General features: G+C 42.1%; 1 protein-coding gene across 1 annotated transcript in view; it reads left to right on the top strand.

The window, feature by feature from the left end:
* PGBD5 (piggyBac transposable element derived 5) overlaps nucleotides 1-21,795 on the top strand; it is a 71,950-nt gene that overhangs the window by 26,101 nt on the left and 24,054 nt on the right. The window contains exons 2-3 of the mRNA XM_064648842.1: nucleotides 3,677-4,104; nucleotides 12,109-12,243. Coding sequence (XP_064504912.1) covers nucleotides 3,677-4,104; nucleotides 12,109-12,243 — 563 coding nt within the window. The remainder of the gene's footprint in view (nucleotides 1-3,676; nucleotides 4,105-12,108; nucleotides 12,244-21,795) is intronic.

Genomic DNA, 21,795 nt, shown 5'->3' with positions numbered 1-21,795 from the left:
TAGGAGACATTCCGAGTGCAAAATAGAAGATGGAACCAACTAGTCACAGTAGCAGTAATGACTTGCAAGCTGGTGGCTGCGGATTGCACATGCAACTTTTTGCTGGCAGACAGGATGAGAAGGAAGAAGAGCTTGAGTTTGTACATTGTATCATAGCAGAAGTTGTTTGTTATTTTCCATGTTCTACAAGGTCACATAAAGCAAGCCCAAAGTGGTAGTGCTGCCGTGTGTGCTGCCCAGTCAGAGGTTACTCAGTGGAGCTCTGACCCTGTCCTGAGTGTGCACAGAATACTGGGTCTAGCTGCATGTTTGGACGCTCCAAGAGTGCTTTTTCACTCTGACTCTATAACTTGTATTGAAAACCCTGATTGGCTTTTAGAGCAAAAAACCCTATGTAAGTAAATATATTCTCCATGCACACCCTTTATGGCAGAGAAGAGAGAAAAATCTGAATTTTATGTACGGTCGTAATTGTATAATTATTCTGAGAATAGACAACTAGGCAAAGCCACTCTTTCATTTGACTGAGTAAGCTTTGAAAAGTAAACAGTGCATGTATGGAACACTGAACTCTTTTCATGTCAGTATTTTCTGGGTAAGTGTCATTTAAGTCGATGTAAAAATCCTTAAAAAGTGCAAATTTGCTATTTAAGTTTCTTGTGCAGCCAGTTGGCTCTCTATATGGGATATATATGTGTACTTAGATAGAAAGTCATATTTAAATAATTTATTTTAGGCTGGTCATTAACTATGCATAACCCAATTCATGTTAAAATTCAGTTCTTTTCCTACTGAAATTCGGTGTCATTCTTGTTATATGCATATCAGTAAATTATGAATCAGTTGTACTCACATTGCCAATAAAGGCTGTTTTTTAAGACAATGAGATTATACAGGGACTTTCATAATTTTATTTAATCAACAATTAGATTGACGTTTGAGTCAGAAAGTGATTCAGCTTGCTTTTTTAGAGCTGTGTGGGTTCTGCATGACCAGTGAGACACCAAGCCTGCATATTTATTTCAGGAAGGAGAGAAGGTAGCAGATTCTATGTGGCTGGAGCAGGACTGCTGGGTAAGAAAGGATAGTCCTATCCAGTATACCTGGCAGTTTTCCATACTCACTTATCAAGATAAACTTGTGCAGCTACTGAAAATTTAACTACACCAAACTACTTTTTTGTGCTTCTGACTGCTCTTGTCTCCCTAAAGATGGAGTCCAGCATGTACCTATTGTCCATATCCACATGTCTCAAGACCAGCATATTTCACTTCATAAGACTTAATGGTTTATGAATTCCTGTTTGCTGTAGACAAGATTTAAAATGTTACCCCCACTCCCAGCTTCTGCTTCTGAAGGCAGGAATTTAAAAACTGTCTCTGCGCTCTACCTGGAAAGTTGCCTGAGCACTGGAGTTGAATTCAATAGCTACTCAGGATTCCATAACTAGGAATACACTCTCTGCTTTGTGTTGTTATCAGAAAGCCATTACTACTGTAGAATATAAAAACCTGATTAAGTTGTGGGGAAGAAGGAAGTGAGGTGCTATAAGTTGTTCATACAGAATCATTTGTAGAGCATTTTATGTCAGCTGTAATACTCAAGTGGGTGCTAGCAGAATATAAATCTCCTTATCAGAATAAGAGAACTTTTTGTTAAGAGGCCTTATTATTGCACTAGCAGTTGAGGTTAAGTTAGTGTATCTACTCTACCCTCATAGTTTTCACTTGTTAATGAAAACCTTCTATCATTTAAACTGAAATTTTCTTCTCTGTCCTTACTGAAACATGGTTTGTGTGGGGCTCTTTACTCTGGTCTTACTATGTAGAGTAATGTGCTTTCAACCGAAGTGTTTCACTTCCACTTTCTCAATCTCACTAATTAAAACTGGAAAGTAATCTTTAAATAGATATTTTTTTCACCATTTTTTACAGCTTGTAAAAAAAAATCCACTTCTGTTTGCTTTTTTTGGCATTCTTTGCAATCTGAAGGTTTACTGTTTCAATGTCTTGATGCTATCTTTCCATCCTTCTAATAGCTTGAGTTCACCAGAGTGCCCCCAAACATTAAGGCTTAAGAGCAAGTCCAGACACAGTATTTGTGTAGTTTCATGGAAAATTTCTGCAAGCTATAGTTGTTGCTGTAACTAAGAATGTGAGCTGAGACACAGCAGTACTGGAGAATGAGACCTGACTGACATGGTAGTGGATCTTTGGAGAGCCAGATTGTAGAATGGCAAATCCCATGCTCTGATCCAGGGGGAGAACTGATGCTGAGATCCAAGCAGCCACGTAGTGCAAGGAAGACTCGCTCTTGTTAGGCAGAACTTCAAGTGAGAAGCTGTGTGCCTCCTGCTTTTGACCAGGAAGGTGTTTTTCAGACAGTCCCAAGGCTGAAGGCTGCTGAACTAAGGTGCAGTATTTATTTGTCCAACTCTTGGTTTGGGATTATACGCTTGTCACTGTCTTTTTCACAGGAAGGTGAAACTACTCTTAAGTACTCCCCTGTCCATTGGGTTTGTCCATGCTGCTCTTCTCAGGTGTATTGGTTTTCACTGCTTCGCTAGGAGAATAGAGAATGTCCCCTGCCCTTACCTGGTGACTAAGACACTGCCATGAGGTGGAAGCATAAACTACCACTTTTGAAATGAAGCTTAATTAATTTATGGAAGGGATTAGAGGAGAGAGGGTTGTAAGGACTGGTGCCTGTGTCCCTGGTATTGCAGGCTCAATGTTCCTAATTTGGCTTAATGTAATCTGGTGTCTGACTGGCTAACTTCATTACACTGATACAGTGCTGCTTAGAGGCTTAGAGCCTCCCCTTTTTTTTTTACCCCTCCTTTTATGGAATAGTTGAAACTGGCAGAGAATGTGCAAGATCAGTGAAAAGCTAGAGTAATGATAGCGTGGGACTGCAAGGCTTATTACATTATGGGAGGAAGAGGACCACAGTATATATGCATTGTACTGCTAAAAATATTCCCTGTGACGTGGGACAGCAACACTAGCCACATGGTAGCTGTGACTTGTTCTGGTAATGTGCTCTCTTGGGAGTATCAGAGTGCAGGATAAGGTTCCAGAGTGGTGGCAGAGACACAGAACTCAAACACATAGACATGACCTGTGTGACTCTGTGTGGAGCAGAGGCAGATTTGAGAGTCACAGAATTAATGAAAATGAACTGGGCAGGGATTAGAGCTGCAAGAGAAAAGGTGGGATCAGGTTCTAGTGCCTAGGAATCATGTCATATGGGATGAGGGCAGCACTCTCTCTGGAGGACTCCCTCCTGTCCTTCTGGGACATTTTGAGGAAGGCACTGCTTCGACAACGGTATGGACAAATAAAAGACTATCCGAAAAAAGCTGCTGAGGATAAAAGGTGCAGGTAGTGTATAAGTGGAGAAATTAAATGCATGCTGCCCAAAAGGCCTGCATGCTACAAACTAGTGTGCAGAGCAGAGGAAGAAACTTTTCGGACTGTGTTGTATCATATAAGAGGAAGACACAGAATATGGAGGGAAGTTTCCTGGTGAAGTCTGTCAGACAGTGAGTACATGCCATCACTTTGGCCTTGTTTTTTTGCTCTAGGGAAGTTAATCATGCTTTAAATTTCTGGTGTTAGACATGCCTTGTGGTGATCAGGAGTGTACCTATCTTCCCTTCTTGCTTTTATTCTAGGTCCAACACGAAAAATGCCCCTGACTGCCAGTGCCATGGACTTCTTTCAGCTCTTTGTCCCTGACAATGTACTAAAGAATATGGTGGTCCAAACCAACATGTATGCCAAGAAGTACCAGGAGAGGTTTGGTAGTGACGATGCCTGGATTGACGTCACCTTGACAGAAATGAAGGCCTTCTTAGGCTACATGATATCAACCAGCATTCACCACTGTGAGTCTGTTCTCAGTATCTGGAGCAGTGGCTTCTACAGCAACAAGAGCATTGCACTTATCATGACGCAATCACGGTTTGAGAAGATCCTGAAATACTTCCACATTGTGGCCTTCCGCTCGAGCCAGACAACGCATGGCCTCTACAAAATCCAGCCTTTTCTGGACTCTCTGCAGAATGGCTTTGACTCTGCTTTTAGACCTTCACAAGCCCAGGTAAGAGTTAACCTGTTGGCAGGGAACATCCAATCTGTGCGCTCTTGGTTGTCTCACTATGATGGATAGTGCAGAGCATCACTGCTTGAAGAAGAGCTGGGGCTTCACAATGTGAAGCCATGCTGTGGTGCTACCATGAAACAAGAGAGAAAGCAGCACTGTCCTGTGCAAGTGCTCATCAGTGTCTGACTGCAGTGCTGCAGTGCATGCATCAAGCATGTTTCAGTGGGAATAGTGCTCTCTGAGCTGGAGCTGTTTGCTTTAGTGGCCTAAACATGCCTGGAGACTTCTCAATGAGGCTGGCACCGCTATGTTTTGCTATCCTGAGGATGGGAGGGTGCAGGCTTTGCCTGTGAGGGAGAGTGGAAAGGGCAGAGCTGATGCAGCTGGGCTGGAAGGAAAGCTGGTAGCTGCTTCTGCTACAGGCTGAGGATTGGATGGAGGAGCTGAGTTTGCAAGGAATGACTGTCCCTGACCTTAGCAGAAGGTGCTTGCTGTATGTTCCAGTAGCAGAGCCACCTCCTCACAACTGAGCAAGGGAAGATAAGCGGAGGGAGTGATGAAAATCTTTTCTTAATATTCATCATACACTATTTAAACTTTGTTCCAGTATAAGTTTTCTGCTTTTGGAGCTGTTGCTACTGGTCATGTTCAGAAGTCTGAAAAGAAAATGGAATAAGCATGAAATATATTACCGCTTGAAATAACTTCTCAATCAACTTTCTGTTTTCAGAATATAAATATTTCACTTAGACATTTGGGAAGAGTATTGTGCCCATGGTCCTCTTTTTCTTCCTGTTTCCCTTCTGAAGCATCACATTTTTGCCCACTGCACAAAATTAATGAAGCCGTAGATGCATCACATCCATTAAAGTGTGCCTAAAATAAATGGGGAGTGATTACAGCTTATTTTATAGACAATAAAAATCAAACCTGTATAACTCATGAGAACACAGCTGCCTAAAAAGCTGTTAAGGTAGAGAGGGGAGGAGCGGGTGTTCTCACTAAGCCATGCCAGCAAGGTACGTTTCCATTAAGACAAAACAGAGAGTGAGAGACACGGTATTGTTGGGACTGAGCTCTCATTAAGGTATGAAATCTAATCTTTATGGCCGCTGACTTCAGTGGGCAGAAGATAAAGGCTTCAGAAATGTGATCACTGTGTCTAATGTAAATGCTTATAATGGTGTGCTGCGGGACATGCTGTGAGTGAAAATCCATTAAAGGATAAATTTGATTTGCATGTATATCCTTTCTCCCATTCCCTGTCCTGAGCAAGGTTTGAGAACTGAATTGACAAAATCACAGCATCCTGTTTGCAGTGGCAAAGTATCTAAATCTCCACAAGCAAAATGTATGTTTGTCCTGAGCTTCATAAAGAGGTGCTGCTTAAAAAATATGGGGGAAGAAGTAGAGACAGCCAGTTCTCTTACTTCCCCTTCCACTTCTCTGCTCCCGTGTCAGTGTTTACGTCAGTGAATTCTGTGCAGCATGTTTCAGTGGTATTGAGTGGAACACAAAGCAGTAAAATACAGCTTCAAAAATAACCCTGTGAGAAAGAATAAGGATTTGAATCTGTTGTTAAAAATACCCTAGTGTACCTCCAGTAGCCTACTGGGGGATGTTCCAGGCCTCCTCCTGAAAGGAGCCTTCTGCGTAACATCCTCCTGGGTGCCATCAATCAGGGCTGCACACTACCTATCTCAAGAGATGAGGACCCCATCTGCTTAGAACAGCAGGAAAGACCTCTCCCTGCAAATTGTCTTGAGTGCAGATTAGCAGACTGCAGTAAACATAAAACCCAGAATGTCAGGTCCAGTGAGAAATAATAGAAATAATTAAAAAATAATAACCCAGTTGCACAGAAACAAATGGAAAAGATGAGGGGAAAGAGCCATTTAGATGGGCTTTCAGATGTGCTGCTTCTGAAAGCAGTTTGGAAAGAGGAGCCCAGCTTTCTGTAATCAGAGATACCCAAAATCCCAAGTTCAAAATGGAATTGTTGCTTAAAGTACACCTGTATCTTAAACATGAAACTTTTGGTACCTGGGTGGCTTGCATTCAAGCTTTATGCTACCATCTTGTAAGCAGCATCAAGCAGCAGAATGACTTGTGTTCCTTGCTGTTGAATGCAGCAGGGCTATTTGGGCTTGTGCGTAGACTTGTTACTGACCTTCTTCCTCTGGCAGTGTGGACTCACAGAAGTTAGGAAGATACCATGTTTAACTCACCCCTATGGACAGAGCAGAAACAATCTGCATTCAGAGGCAGTGCAACATCTGCCTTCACAGTTGTTTCTTCTATAGATTTGATCTTTTTTTGGAGAGCTAGAAAATATTCTTCAAGTGGAATTTCTGTCAGAAAATGCTTACGGGGTATTTTTCTCATCTGTGACCCCTCCTCCCTCCCCAAAATGTGTCTGTAAAAATAACACCACTGTTGCTATGAAAAGAAACAGGGAGAGAGAGAACTATGCCAATATACCAAAACAAAGAAAACAATCTAGTGAATTATAATTATTTTGCTAAATATACTGAGCAAACAAAAGAAAATAATTACGCTCCAGCTTATGAAAGAATTGAAAGCCCAGAACATTATAATTGTGTATCAGCGGTGCTAGCTTCAGTTTCTGAAGTTAAAAAATGGTGTTCTGACCTAGATTGGATAAAAAATGACGGGAATATTCTCTGCATCTTATCCTTCCTCAACATCTTCTGTATAAATAAGTGCTGCCTCTACCTGAGCAACAAGAGGTGGAGTTTTGGGTCTGTTTGTGTAATCAGTGTTGTTTCTTTGCTGCTTAGCTTGGTAGCTGTGCTGCTGCTGTCTGCAAGCCTGAAGGCAGGGAAGATGCCCTGCCTGCGCTCAGGAGGTATACTGCACCAAATTCAAGGGTACTCGCCTGCCAAGGATGTACACTGAATTCTAGAAACCAGAGGAGTTCAGGGAAAATAACATCGCTGCTCAAATATCCTTCTGTGCCTGCTGAGTATTGATATGCTTGACACCAGGATGTGACTAGACAGGATTTCTGTCTTTGGCTACCCCTGACTGGTGAGGGAGGGGTCAGGAGCACAGGTACTCTCTCCTTCCCTATCCCTCCAAAGTACCTTCTCTTTGGTGTCTTGGAAACAAAGAGTTTTGCATCTGCCCAGTGAAATGTCAGCTGGAAACGCTGGCTTAAGTTCCTGTCTCTAGCTGGAGTGAAAGAGAGGTGAACTGAACCTCTTGCTCCAAGGGCACGGTGCTAAACTTTGGCTTATTACTAGGCAGCTTGTTTGTGTTTCAAACAAGGTATCATAGGTGGTATCATAGGGTATAGCAATTTCAACATATTTCTTCCAAACAAGCTCACAGATTGGATGACAGCTTCTTTGAAAACATAGAGGGGGAAAAACAGGCTGATCAACTTGCTTTTGTGTCCTCACGCATAAAAGTTCATTTGGCATTGAGCATTTCCAAATTATAAGATCCTGCTCATGTCCTACCTCTATATTTCAGATTTTTTGTTTTCAAAATGATTCTGTAGGAGTTGAGGGTGCTGGTTCCAAACCAGGACCGTTCTGTCTCAGGGCTTTTGTGATTATGACACAGATACATAAATATTCAGAGAATGCCAGGCACAAGATGTGGAGCAACAGAAAGACAGACTGAGGAGCAATAAGAATATTGAACAGGAAGGTAAATTTCTGATGTTCTGTAGCTCTTGGCCAGTTGATCCTTTGGTGAAGCCAGATTTTAGGGAGAGTTTGGCAACAGAAAATGATGAAAATTTATTGCTATTTTTAAATTACCTAATGGTAATGGAGTGCTGTAAAAACTGAGGTTTTGTTTTTTAAAAGCGTTGATTGAAGACTGAACAAATGGGCGGAGGAGCATGTAATCATGGCTCCATTGGAGGTGGGAGTTAACCTTTGAATGAGGGCAAAGAGGATCCATAAAATGTGGATAGGTGAATCAAGACTTTGAAAGTGAGAAGAGAAAGAATCTTTGTGATATATTGGAGGAGAACTATCAGAGAGAATTAAAGAAAAATGATGTGGTCAGAGTGATGGCCTAGGAAAATGGCTTTCCAGCAGCAGTCTCTAGGCCAGCATTGCTTTAGCTGGAGGCCAAAACTAAAGCTGTTGCAGGGTGATTGTGGGCTTGGATGTAAAGTTGTCTGGGTGGGTGAGTTGTTACTCTAAAATGAGTAACATTTTAGAGCTCTTACTCAGAAAGAATGGAAAATATAGGCATTGCCTAGCTAAGAAGACTTCGCAAGGAGTAGGAGGTAAAGAGTGACATTTAGGTTCACTGGCCAGTGAGATCTGCAGCAGGAAGAGAGGGACGTCAGCAATGACCAAAAAAGGAGATAGTAAGGGGGTTCTTAAGGGAGGGAGATGCTCTCAAATGTAGCATAATGAAATCAGAACTGATAGCTAGATGTGCAAGCAGAGATGTCAGATACCAGCAAGAGAATTTAGTTTAGACAGGAGGAGCTTTGGAGCAAAGAAGTAGAAGCACAAGCTACTACTGCAGAAGTAGTGACTGACTCTGTGCATACAGGTGCAGTTACCCAGAGGACTGTTTGCAGCTGGATGGTACCCTCCAAAAGCCAGAGACAAGGCAAGCTGAGGCAGTTTTTCCAGGAGACAGGCTGAAGAGACAGCCTGTGCTGTGGATGGCCATGGAGCTAAGGAGAAGATGAGCTATCTCAAGGACATGTTGGTTCATTATCTAAGTAAAAAGAGTGCAGGAATTCCAAATACAAGGCTTAGTGGTCCTGGGGCTTTGTCTACAAGCCTGTTTGGGCTGTGGTGAGAGCAAGATGGGTGGAACTTTGGCATGGCAAGAGAGTTGGAAATTATCTAAAATGGAGAAGAAAGGCACTCCTGACAGTGGCTGTTTTGTTCTGTGAATGAAAGGTGTTGCGAGGTGGAGCAATTGCTGGAGTTTCATCTTGGAGTCTTGCCTCTCTGTCACTTGGAGTGTATGTACATACTAAGGAGAAAACAAAGAGTGAAAGTTTAGCAAGTAAATCTACCAGGGATGAGGATGACCATAAAGCAGAGGAAAAAAATGAGAAACCCAGTGTGATAGCTGTGGGGAAGCAAAGGAACTGGATGAGGAGCTTCTTAGACCTAAACAGAACTGGGAATTTGAGAGAAGAAAATGGGAATGATTTGTATGAAGAAATCCACAAGATTTTCTGGCATCACAGGAAGTCAGGAAGAGGGGAGGGCTTGGGGAGTGAGTCAAAGATGGTGAAGAGGCGGCCAGGAATATGTGTAGGAGTCAATTAAGCCTGAATGTAGATTTTTATCAAGATGAGAAGCAGGAAAGAATATGCCATGGGGGCAGTAAGCTCACTCCTGTAAAAGTGTATATTTCAGCAAGAAAGGGGAATGGGGAAGGAGCAAATATCGCTTTGCATGGGGATTTGGCAAATACATGGATTTGAGATTACAGGAGGAGCAAGGAGACTGAGAATGCAGGAGAGTGAACAAACTAATAGTACTGGCCAGTGGCAACAGGGCTAACTTTTGTCATGACAAAACCATGGCAGTGCCAGAAGGAACAAATTACTCCCTTTGAAAACAAGATGGGGATCAGCTGTTCCACCAGCAGGCTCAGCCCATAGAGCACTCTGCTTGCAAAGTTCTTTACAACTGTTGAAGCAGTGGCTGCGTAGGGAGGGGTGACAACACTTGTCTCCCCACCCTAACGGAAGCAGGAAGAGCAAGCTTCAGGGTTTTCATTTCATTTTCCTTGCCTGTCCACATTCCTTCTTTGCGGCAACAGCAAATCTTGCCCTACTCTTTACATTTTTGTTCCCTCTTCACAGCCATTCAGTAGAGACTTCGGTGGAGCATTAGTCTTCTTATGGAGAAATGACTTAAATGTTCACTACAGGGAAACAAAGGAGGGGAAGCTCTGGGTCCTAGAGGAAGACAGGGCTGAGCATGGGCAGGGAGAAGAAGAAAATGGGGAGAGGCTTTAAAAATTCAGATTTGCTTTTTAAATTTAAGGCTGACAGGCCTTACTGTGTCATAGAAGGCAGAAAGAGTGTGAAGGGTAAGCAGGATGCAGTAGAGCTGCTGTGAAGAGAGTTGATACTGTGGTGCAGTTGAGGGAGAGAAGCTAGACTGAGGGTAAAAGTGATGCTTACACAGCCTTTTCTTTATGCTACGCTCCATCTTACAGCAGGGGAGATTAGTGGAACACCACTCAGTGGGATCTGGCAGGTAGAAGGCATTTCCAAAAGTGAGAAATTCTTAACTGTGTATCCAACCCCATCCCAAGGGATGTGCACCAGAGAGGCAGAAAGGCAAAAATGCGGATGAGGGCATGTTTAATATTTGCAAAATGCCGTCAGAATCCTCTGAGGTGGACGTGGGAAATGCCCCAGGTGACCTTTAGAAGGGAAGGACCGTGTTATGTGTGGACCTTGAAAGAAGAAGATTTGGCTCCAATGGGGAAGCAGGGCAGCTGCAGCTATGAAAACAAATAGCTTTGTGTGCAGCTCTCCTTTTTCACATCTGCGTTTTGGTGTATAATTTGAACATTTCACAAGAGTGCTTTCAGATGGTCCTGTGAATGTTTTATGAGTCGTTAAGAAGTGCAGTGCGTGTAAATGACAGTGTGCAGCCATCACTTCATGGGGAGGGCACGGGTGCCTATTTTGGGTTGACAATGATGTTCAACAAACATCTTGTATTCAGGAGGCCAGCAGCTGCTCATCACTGGTGCTTAACTGCTTACCCTTCACATCTCTCCTGAAAGCATTTCGCAGGTTTAATGCAGCTTTGTTCTCATTTCCGCCACTGTGCACAGATGTGCACAAAAGCAGCACACATGCAGGCATGGAAAGGATTGATCGGGGGGTGAGAGCCTCTGAGCCTGTCTCCTGGAGGGATGGTCACTGGAAAAGAATGGGCTCCTTTATATATACCCATATATATATACTATATGTGGGTATATATAATCCATCTGACTTAATTTACACCCCTTTACAAGGGTATGAACTATGGTCTGCTGGGACTGCTTTCCCCTCATGTATTAGGAGGGGAGCCTGAAGTTACTTGCTCTGATTTAGATGTAGATTTCTGAATTTGGTCAGCATTCATCAGCTGAGATCTTTCAACAGTTTGCAAGCCTTTGCCTTTTCAAAAGTGACTTGCTAGACAATTCGCATGCCATGCAGTGAGGTTTGTGTATGTTATGAACAGCTGTGAGGAGCTGCAAGGAGGTACTAATAATTTTCTATAGGTGAGTTCCACAGTGTAAAACCTAACGGTTTTGCTACTGAATTAATGAAGTGTAACAAAACAGTTAGAAGGATCAGGGAACCACTTATATCTTCTGGATGCAGAATGCAGATTGCTACTTGCTCCAGTCTGCCTTGTCTTTTTCTATTCCTGCCTCTGGTGCTTTATCTTTGTCTCCTTTTGTCAAATTTTTCAGCTCCTGAGGGAAGAGAGACTTTCCTGAAGCTGCCGGCACCAGGAGAGCACCACCTCCTTAGGTGGCAGCAGAAAATATCTTTTTCTCCGTTAACTTCTTCCTCTGTTTGATGTGTATTTTCCTTTACTGTAACCAAGGAATGTACTTTACAATATATTTTAGGGGATGTTTGGGTGGAAGACATTCTGCCAAACAAGATGAAGCTTATGATGAAACTTGGAGAAGGATGCTGTTAACAATCCATTCTCCTTGCCCCATCCCTCCCATCATTTTGGAGGGATGTTGAACTGTAGCTGATAGGAAGAAGTGAGAGCCATGCCTTGCAGTGTTTGCAAACCACATGTAGAGCAGCTATCCACAATGGAGTGTGCTTGGCTAGGCTTTGGTTTTTGTTGGGTGGTAGCATGGAACAAAAGTGGGTTTGCTTCTTTGTATGGGGTGATGTGCACAAGCACAGTGCAAGGGTTGTATTTCCTTGAAAGAAGTTAAAGCACCTTTTTTTTCTGCAGTTGTGTATTCTTCTGGTTTTTTCCCCATCTCTTTTCTTGTCAATTGCAGGTACTACATGAGCCCCTCATTGATGAGGATCCTGTTTTCATTGCTACCTGCACAGAGAGGGAGCTGCGCAAGAGGAAAAAGAGGAAATTCAGTCTCTGGGTTCGGCAGTGCTCATCCACTGGTTTCATCTGCCAGGTGGGTTTTACCTCTTCAAATGTCTTGATTCAGTTCCAGCAGGCCCTTAAACGTATTGCGGGACCAAAGGTAACAGTCACTTCTCTTCATTATGTTGCCGGGGGCTACAGTCTGAATGCAGCCAGTCTCTGACTCCCGCAGATAGTAGATCCAATGGACAGTGATGACATGTTCCTGATGCTCTGTTTGCTGTATGGTTTAACTGAGAGTGTCTGTCTCTAGTACTGTCCATCTGGCTGCCAGCCCTAAGCTAATTAAATTGAAATGCAGTTAAAAGGTCTGTGTGTTTGTACATCCTAAATTTATCTAAATGGCTAGGTACTGTGACTTCTGTCATTTTTAATGAGTCAGCTTCCCTCTCTCTAAGTATAACACTGCATCTGCAATAGCCAGTGGTGTCCAGTAAACTAAATCAATATGGTATCAAGATGTCAATTTTTCTTTGAGAAACATATTAATGGGGGTTCCTATTATGTATCTTTTCGCACATTTACTTCTCGATCAAAGAAATAAAATTTGATGTGACTTTGAGGTGAAATGTGAGCTGGAGAAGGAGACATGCTAAAAGGCTTGTTTTTAGTGTTGTGAAGCAATGGGAACATCTTTTCAAATTCTCAGATTGCTCAATTGCTGATTTATTTTCAGACCTCTTGAAAAATCTGGTCATTTATTTTGAAACCTAGAGGTCAGGGGGCAGATGTCTTCTGATACTTCTTTTTCCCAGGAGCTTTTGTGAAAAAAGTGTATTTCATAGTGGTGGTTCAGAGATGCAGGCAGCCCGTGCACATTGCTTGCTCAGGCTGAACGCATGTCAGAACTGCAGGGCCTGTGGATTTGCTACAGTTGGACATTTGTTCAGAGTAAAGTTTGGTCAGTGAATCATTACAACTGTTTGAGTAGCTGTGCAAGAAAAGAGGCTCGCTGGGAACAGGGATTTGCATTTTCAGCAGTGCTGTTCACTCTGAGAAGAAACGTAGGATCATATATCTTCCATTCATGTTTTAAAGCAGCTGTTTTGTCTGATACAAAATGGACTCACCTTGTGAAGCATCCTTTAAAGTTTCTGCTCTCAAGGCTCTTGAAAAGTCATTTTCTGTATAGAGGCAGTGTTTTTGATCCCCAAGGAGAACTCCACTAGTCCCACACACAGTTTATTACTGAAGCATATTGGGTACAGCGAGCACAAAGTTTGCTCATCTCTCTTGCTGTGCACCCCCCAGCCAACTGCCACCAAACTAATGAGTCTTCAGATATGCCAGACGTTTCAGATTCTGAGCTATAATTATGTTGCACCTCCCATCCTGTCTATTGAGAGAGTAAATTATTGGAATGCAAAATTAGACAGAATAGATGCTCAGCACCACCCTAATTCTCCTGTTCCCTTAATGAATTAGATACGCATGCTTCACTTGCATCCGGATGATGTCCAGGATTATTTTACCAGCTGCCTTCTATTTCCATTCCATGACTTGGCTGTCATTATCAATATGCTAAAATGATTGGGTGAAAGGGACCTTAGAGAAGGGTGAAAAAGAATAGATGGGAACATGAACATTCATGCTAAATGGAAAAACCTAGTCTGGGAAGGATGGGCATCTTCAATTTTATATGCTGGAAATACTATGTTCATTTTTGTGTCACACTTATGAGGGATCTTGCAGAATCCAAAACACTTGTTTGATGGTTGTTTGGTTTATTGACAGTATTGAAACAGAGGGGGTTTTTCACTGTGTTTAACATATGGAGAGAATTGATCTAACCTGGTAGAAAATCCAATGGTTTCCCCTTTGTGTGCACACCCTCCCCTTCATCTCTTGTGAAGCTGCTATCATGAAGGAAAGACTAGTTGCCTGTTAGTTAAGGACTGACTGGTCTAGCACCTGTCTGCTGTTACAAAAACCTTACAGGACCCACTTGGAAATATGCAGAAATTCTGTTATACTGCCCGGATGAATTCCCTCCCTCATTGTTTCCACATAGTGACATTTGGGTCCTTTCATTCAAGATAAAATAGGACTATCAATACTTCAGAAATCAGGCTCATGCAGTTTCGAAAGTCTGAATAATATATATCTATAATAAAGTGAGACACCCAAGCAGACGAGAGAATTGAACTACTTATGAGTGGTTCTGAGGAATGGAAGGAACCTCAAGAGGTCTATGATGCTCCTGGCCAAAAACAATGTCCTCTGAACCTGATTGATAAGCCTGATGTTAAAGAAATCTCCATTTGAGGAGACATCCTAGTTTTCCCAGTGTTCTGCTTTTCCTATGATGAAAAGGGTTTGTTGGTCTGTTTTGCTAATGTAAAATGGTTATCAGTGTTTTGAAGCCATATGCTGAGCTCCTCTGTGAACTCTGGTTGGCAGCTCACAGGTCAGTTGTTAATGTAAGGAATTTCAGCTGCTTGATTCCCCAAATTTCTCTTTCTGCTAATTCTCATGAACAAAGCTGAATCGTATTTTTGGGTGTGAGTAAATACTTCTGTTTGATGACTCATCCTTTACTTTTTTAAGCAAATAGTGTTTGGTTAAAAATCCAGCCCAATAAGCCATACATGGGACAGAAGTGGCATAAAACCCAAGTGCTGCTTGTGGAAGGTGTGTAAACTTATATATGCATAATGCAAATAATGTATATGTATTAGACTACTTTTCTGTAGTACAGGGAACCTGACTCCACTCTGACAGTTAAGTCTCTGTTTTAAGGTGGGTGCACAATTTCAGATCATATCTCTGCTTTGGAATTTCTCAAGCAAAGCATCTTGTTGCAGTGAATAGCTTTGTTGCTGAGTATCTTTTCACGGTCAGCTGGCCAAGTGGGAACATGCAGGAAGGACACATCATTCAGACAATGTAAATGTATGTCTACTGCAGTAGGGAACATGAACAAAACCTTTCAGAGGGTTCGGAAGGGCTCCAGGAGAGCTGACTTTGGAAAAGTAGATGGCAAAACTGCCCTGATACTGTTGCCTTTTTCATCTGCCCTTGATACTGGACATCAAGGTGTCAGCAGCTGCTGTTGCAGGAGAGGGCTTGGACCTTTTTATTTCTTTCCTTCTAATTCAATGAGAACAACAAACTCAGCTTGCAGGACCTCAGGTGTCCCTCTCTGCTCCGTCTTCTATTTGCTTTCCTTGTTTCCCTCCAATCTATTTCCCTATATACTGGTTAGCACTTATATTTCTTTACTTATCACTAAGACACTTTTCAAACCAATATTTTTATGTCTTGATTGCATTTTAAATGGTTGCAGTACCTAAGAAGTCTTTCTTTCTTAGAGCATTTGCTGAGTAAGTCATCCTATTTAAATCAAAACTCCAGTTGTGTCAGGTTTTTGTCAGTTTTTATTTCTCTCTGTCTCTCAAAATCTGGAACTCTTGCTTGTAAAAGGTGTTCATAAATATGATTTGTAAGAATCTTTTTCATTTTATATATAGCAATATTGCTCATCAAAAAATGATGAAGTAAGCGGCCAAATATCTGGTCAGGGCTAGTTACTTTGTTCTTTGTAGGGCACACTGTGCTCTCTCTTTGCATTTTTTGTGTGGCTCAAAAGGAATGAGTGTGGTTATGAGTAACTGTTACTAAGTGATGCCTAGTCCTTGCATAGGAAGGTTTTCTGATTATTTTGCAGGAGAAGGAAGCACAGGATTGCTGGTGAACCTCAGCACTGAACCCCATGGAGAGTCAGGCAGAACAAGCCTATTCCCATACTGCCTCATCCTGAACCACAGACACTTAGCACAAATGTAACCCTAAGACAGTCCCTGACCCAAAGAGCCATCAATCAACAAAATGGAAGGCAGTGTGTAGATGGTAGAGAGCACTACAAAGTGACAGTCAGGCAATATTAATTACTGTGATAGGCGGTAATGGAATTAGCTCATCAACGTAATTATTAGCTTAAAAAACCTGATATCATGGTGAGAAAGAAATTACTTTATGGATGTGTATATCCTTCTCTATTCATTGAGATTAATTTTATTCTCTGAGGCTGTAGTGTACACTTTTCCCTTTCCACACCCCCTTCCCTGCCCCCAGTATATGGGCTCTGCACTTGCTTTTATTCCCTGGCAGAAAATTCTTGCAATAATGCATTTAATTTTCACTAATATCCTTGTGAAATATGTTGCTCAGATTTATGAAGTCCTTCAGGTCCTTGTACTGGGACTGAATTTCCATATTCCACTGCTTACACTGAAGAAGTGATGAGTCAGAACAGATTAAGGAAAAGTACTGTGTATCTGCAGCTTGAGTCTTTCCATGTTCCTGAAGGATCAGTGACTTGCATGATAGCTATGTTTAAAGAGTGAAACTTGGATCAGGGTGGCCCCTGCCTGACAGGGTAAGAAAGGGTTCTCTCACCAAAGAACAGCAGTCTCAGTGAAGGGAGATATTTAAGGTAACTCCACAGATCAGTGGCAGAGCTCTCAGTTGCAGCAAAAATCCCCAAACAATGAAAACACCATGCTTTTATAATAAATGCTATAATTCATTTCAGACAGGGTAAGTACAATCAGTTTGAATACTTTGTAACCTTGTTGATTTTACAGAGTAAGAATTTACTTCCAGAATTTAGAGAAACTGAGATTGTGCCCCAAAGAATTTATAATTTCACAACACACCACGTAAGTGTATTTAGTCAATGGGAAAGGGAGAGGTAAATAAACCTTGAGTGAGTTTTGTTTTCAAGGTCAGAGTTGCAGGAGAGTTAACCATCTGTGCATTTTTTTAATAAAGCTGCTCAGAAATGGCAGTGTTTCAGCCTATTTAAGTTCTGTTTAGAGATTAGTCTGAGCCCTTGCATTTCTTTAAACAGTGTACTGATAATTCCTCTATTGCTGGAACAGTTGCACCTGGAACACACAGATGTAGCAGCTGCTTTGAGGAGGTTCTCAAGGTCAGGCTTTGGCTGGAAGGGGATCCCAGAAAATCTGATTGCCTTCATTTGTCAGTCACTGTTAACTGGAAAATCCTATCTGCTTTCTTCCTCTGGCACCCACCAGGCTCTGGCTTTTTATTGAATGTGGTTCTGTATCATCAGTTTCTGAGAATCCTAGATCTCAGTTAAAAGTCTATTATCCTCTTAATCACCAGTTTTAAGTGGGAAGGTAGTTTTGCAGATGTATGATGGGCCAGTTCTATTCATTTTTTGGAGTTTACAATCTTACCATGTTTCTAGATGAATGGGAAAACCAAACATCTAAATGTGACCTAATGCAAAGATCTCTCACAGAGTTTACATGCAGTCCTAGTGTCTATTTTCAGGTGGGAATTAAGGGTTTTTTTCAGTTCCTGTCTGAGATGCTTGGAATTTATGGCAATAAAACTACCTGTATAGTCGTGTCCTTTCTGCAGCTCTTCTCCCTCAGTGCAACTCTGCCTGGGGGAGGAGGCTAAAAGCGCCAGAACCTCCTACTCTTCCGTACGCCATGGATCCCATCCCTTTGTGCTGGGTGCTGTAAGCAGAACAAAAAGATGATCCCTGCCCTAGCAAGTTCAGCATCTAAGTGCAAGATGGAAGCTTAAGCTTCCCACAACAAATCACTTTAGTTCAGGTACATTTTGGCTGCCCAGAGAACTCTGGAAGCAGGCTGAGTGCTTCAGTATTTCTTGGCTAATGCATACAGCAGAGTTGGGACTAACGCACTGCTAGGCAGCAGTATATATCCTACTCCCAATGAGCCTGCATGGGCCAGGTAGTCATCAGCCTTGTTGCTCCTCCTTGGAAATGAGCTGGGTCCTTGATGTTACTGATCTGTCATCTACTGGTTGTATCTTAAGACTTTATGCCCTTTTTATGTAAGTATATTCCTCCTTGAGCTACTACGTGTTGTCCTCTCAGCAGTAACAGCACTTCTGATAGTTTATACTTTACTTGCATCACTTATATACTTTCTCACATCTCCTTGGTTACACACCTTCTCACAGTTCAGCAGTAATTTTCTTAGAAAAACTGAGTCAGTGTTGTGCAATTGTGTGGCACCAGAGTGAAGCCTCAACCATGGACCTGAGCTGGCCTGCCAGTTACATGGAAGGAGCCTGGAAAAGCAGCATTAAGAAGCAGCAGGAACAATGCATTGATTAGCAATTGCCTTGTGGGGATTGCATGCTTTATAGGAAAGGTTTTGAAGATCAAGAGGAGAGAGCTCTGCCAAGGTTAGTGGTGATTTCCAACCAGGCAGGAGAAGGGCAGCATGGAAAGAGGCAAATATGGGCTTCTTTGACATTACTGGTTGGATGCCTGGCTTCATGGGGCAGATGTGGGCAGGAATCAGTATACTGACAAGGTATGGGAGGAGATCAATAGGGAAGCCTAAACCATAAAGGCTTGTCTCTATTTTCCAGCCACATTTTCATTTAATGCTGCGAAGAAGAGGGAACTGGCGGACGGCTGATGTGGTTGAAGCAAAGGGTTAGGCAAGTGATTTGAGGGGTAGAGCACTGTCTGGATGTCAAGATACATTTCAGCAGGGCCAGTGAAAAGAAGGATGATTGCAGTAATTGAGAGGAGGGCCAATCACGATGTTGTAGTGCCCTCAGTGGTAAGGAAATAACATGGAAGAGGGATGTCATGGCCTTAAGCCATACTGGACTTGCATTGTCAGCTCTACCAGCATCTTTTTGCTAGTCTCACTGAGATCTTTTTAAAAACTTTGAAGAACATGTGCAGGCAAAACAGACATTTGTCAGTCCTCAGCACAAAGATATTAGCTGGATTTTTACGTTCATGCAGATTGAAATAATTCAAAATAGGATGCAGAGGGAGAAAAGAAGGGGACCAAGGAAAGAGCTTTGTAAGGAACACCAAGAGCTAGCTGGGAACAGACTGGGAAAACTATGTCTCTCTTGCATACTATTTTGAAAGTAGTCTTTAGAATAGTAGGAACAGAATGAAGAGAGACTCAAAAAAATGAAAATATATGGTCTTGGTAGAGCACCATTACTGGTACCAACAACTGCTAGACCTAAGAGCTGTCTGGGTAGAGATGATTAAAGAAGGGGGAAATATGAACTGCAGCAGGTTTAGGGTGAGACTGGAGGGGAGAATCTCCCAACAGTGTTGGTAATGGCAGCCATTAGAGATGAGGTTTGGAATGAGAGGGGAAAACGGAGTGAGGCAGGATCTAGAAAGTAGTGCTGGGAATTATCAATTGTGTATTTGGCTGTGAAGTCTATAGAAAAAAATAAATTTTCTTTTTGGTAGCTATTTAGGATCCAAAAAGTGTGACTGCTTTTCTTTGTTCTCTTGCTTTTATAACTGTGTCATCTTTCTGTTTTGTGGTTGTTTAGGATCTGCCCTTTGTGAGATATTTTTGCACAATGTAGCTTTCAAAATCTTCCTTCTGTTTATTACTACCTCTGCCCTTTTTTTTTCTTCCAAATGCCATCTATTTCATTTGAGAATTGTACCCTGGGGTGCTTCAATTATGTATGAAGGTGGAATATTTGGGATGTGCTATTCACAAGTGCTTTCAATATGCCATCTGAACTTTGAATATGAGCAGAATCGCTAATATTTTAGTTTCTAGGGCACATTCTCTTAAATGAGCAGTCAAGATGCAGCTTTTGTTCCTAAGTGCTCAGTATTTTACTCAGTCTCCGTGAGACCTTACGAACCTTCCACATGAGGATGATGAAAACATATTGGATTGAATGTATCTGGTGCAGTAGGGCTGCCACAGATAGAGACGTGGTAGAATTGACCATGTTGTTGTTCTGATAAGAAACAAATAGTTGAGGGATGACTAGATAAAGCTCCATTTCTGTCCCAGTACTGCAAGTTAAAGATCTTCAACCTGTAGTTGCCTCCTAAGACGTATGATGTCGCATCTATAGAAGTTATCCCATTTGGTGCTGTAGATCAAATGGATTGGTAGCCACTAGAAAAAGATACACAGTGAAAGAGATCTCTGCAGATATTCAAGAAGCATTGCTTTGACTGTCACCTGCAGAAGCAGGAGATATTGGCTGCCAGAATCTCCATCTGTTATCCAGCAAGAGTTGTTCAGCCTGTACTTCCGATGATATATTGCTGTTGGTGCACATGGAAAGGGCATAAAGCTCTAACACTGTCCCAGGGCAAACCAGAAAGTCTAGTTAATGGTTTAACAAACATTTTTGAGGAGCAGCTTCTGACTGTGACTGTGAAGGTCTTGTAGCCAATTTCTGGCAATTTATGCTTTTTCTGCAGACTGCTGATTCTTAAATACTACTAATGTATTACAGAAAAGGAGGGAAAGCTGTGGGAGGTAGAATGAAATAATCTGGATGAGAGGACAGGGAGAGGGAAAGTAAAGGCCATATGGGATCTTAGGCATTTGCAAAAATAATTGAAGCTATGCCTTTGTCAGTTGTCTGTACCCAGCCACTGTTTCACAGCAGCCTTTATGCCTTCCAACATTGTGCTGCTGTCATCCATCTTCCCAATAGAGCTGGACATGATAAAGCTTTGAATGATGCTTCTCCAAAACAAGAAATACTGTGCCAAGAACAAAGGTTGTTGTTGGATAGGCAAGTAAGTGCCCAAGGAGAAAAGAAAGAAGTATATTTAACATTGAAGAAGGAGGGAAGGTTTAGCAGTGTGTATGGATGTTTGAGTAAAGGGCACTGGGGAGGTGAACAGAGCGAAGGGAGATGAGAATCACAGCCAGGTGCACAGGGAATTCTGCTAACAAAACCTATGGAGTTTGTAGCATCCTACTATGAAAATAGGGGTACCTCAGTGGACAGTTGCATGGTGGGCATGCTCTTTAAAGTAGCTGCTTGCAGACACATACCAACCCACAGTGAGGGACCAGTTGGCACACCAGCAGTGCCAGAAGACTGTCTCATCCCTTAGAGGGATAGCACTCTATAAGAAACATGGAGTGAGAATGGTGCAGCAAAGATTGCTGGTTGGCTAAGACTTACTGGATTAGGGGAGGTAAGGTGTAGGACACTTTTATAGACTTAGATTCCTACTTTGTTTTCAACTCAACTGCTAATCCAAGGTCAAAACTAATTGTCCACATCTTCTGTCTTCACTGTCATGTCTGTAGATTTTAAGAGTTTGATGTGTGGTCTCTGTGCTGACGTACTAGTACCCTAATCTTAATTTTGTTGCCAATAATCATGAAACACCTTTGCTGTAAATTTGGAACAATCTGCCCTTTGAATGCATTCCACCGTTAAGCTGCTCTCTGAATCCCTGATTAATAACCTAAATGCCTTATCATAATTAGCTAGTCCTCAGCCTTAGAATTGGGGAACGCACAAATTTGACAGCTTTCAAAAGTAAGTGGAGCAGGATCAGGGAGTCTGCAAACATTTCTGCCTTTGTCCTCATCTGGAAGCTGTTTCTATCAAAAAGGGGATTTAATTTTTTTTTTTTAAGCACTGTGTATTTAAGACTTCCTTTTTAATACATGCTCTATTTCTTTTTGGAATTAGTGCGCATTAGTCCTTGCACCAACTTTGTTCTTTAGCCTGTCAGTACCTTCAAAATACAAATTATGTCTCCTTTCTCAGAGATTTCATACATAACAGACTCTGATGAAGTCTATTCCAC

Source organism: Pseudopipra pipra, chromosome 3, assembly GCF_036250125.1.
Source record: "Pseudopipra pipra isolate bDixPip1 chromosome 3, bDixPip1.hap1, whole genome shotgun sequence".
In the NCBI taxonomy this organism is placed as follows: Eukaryota; Metazoa; Chordata; class Aves; order Passeriformes; family Pipridae; genus Pseudopipra; species Pseudopipra pipra.
The sequence above is the reverse complement of the archived record's forward strand: the minus strand, read 5'-3'. Positions and strand labels throughout refer to the sequence as shown.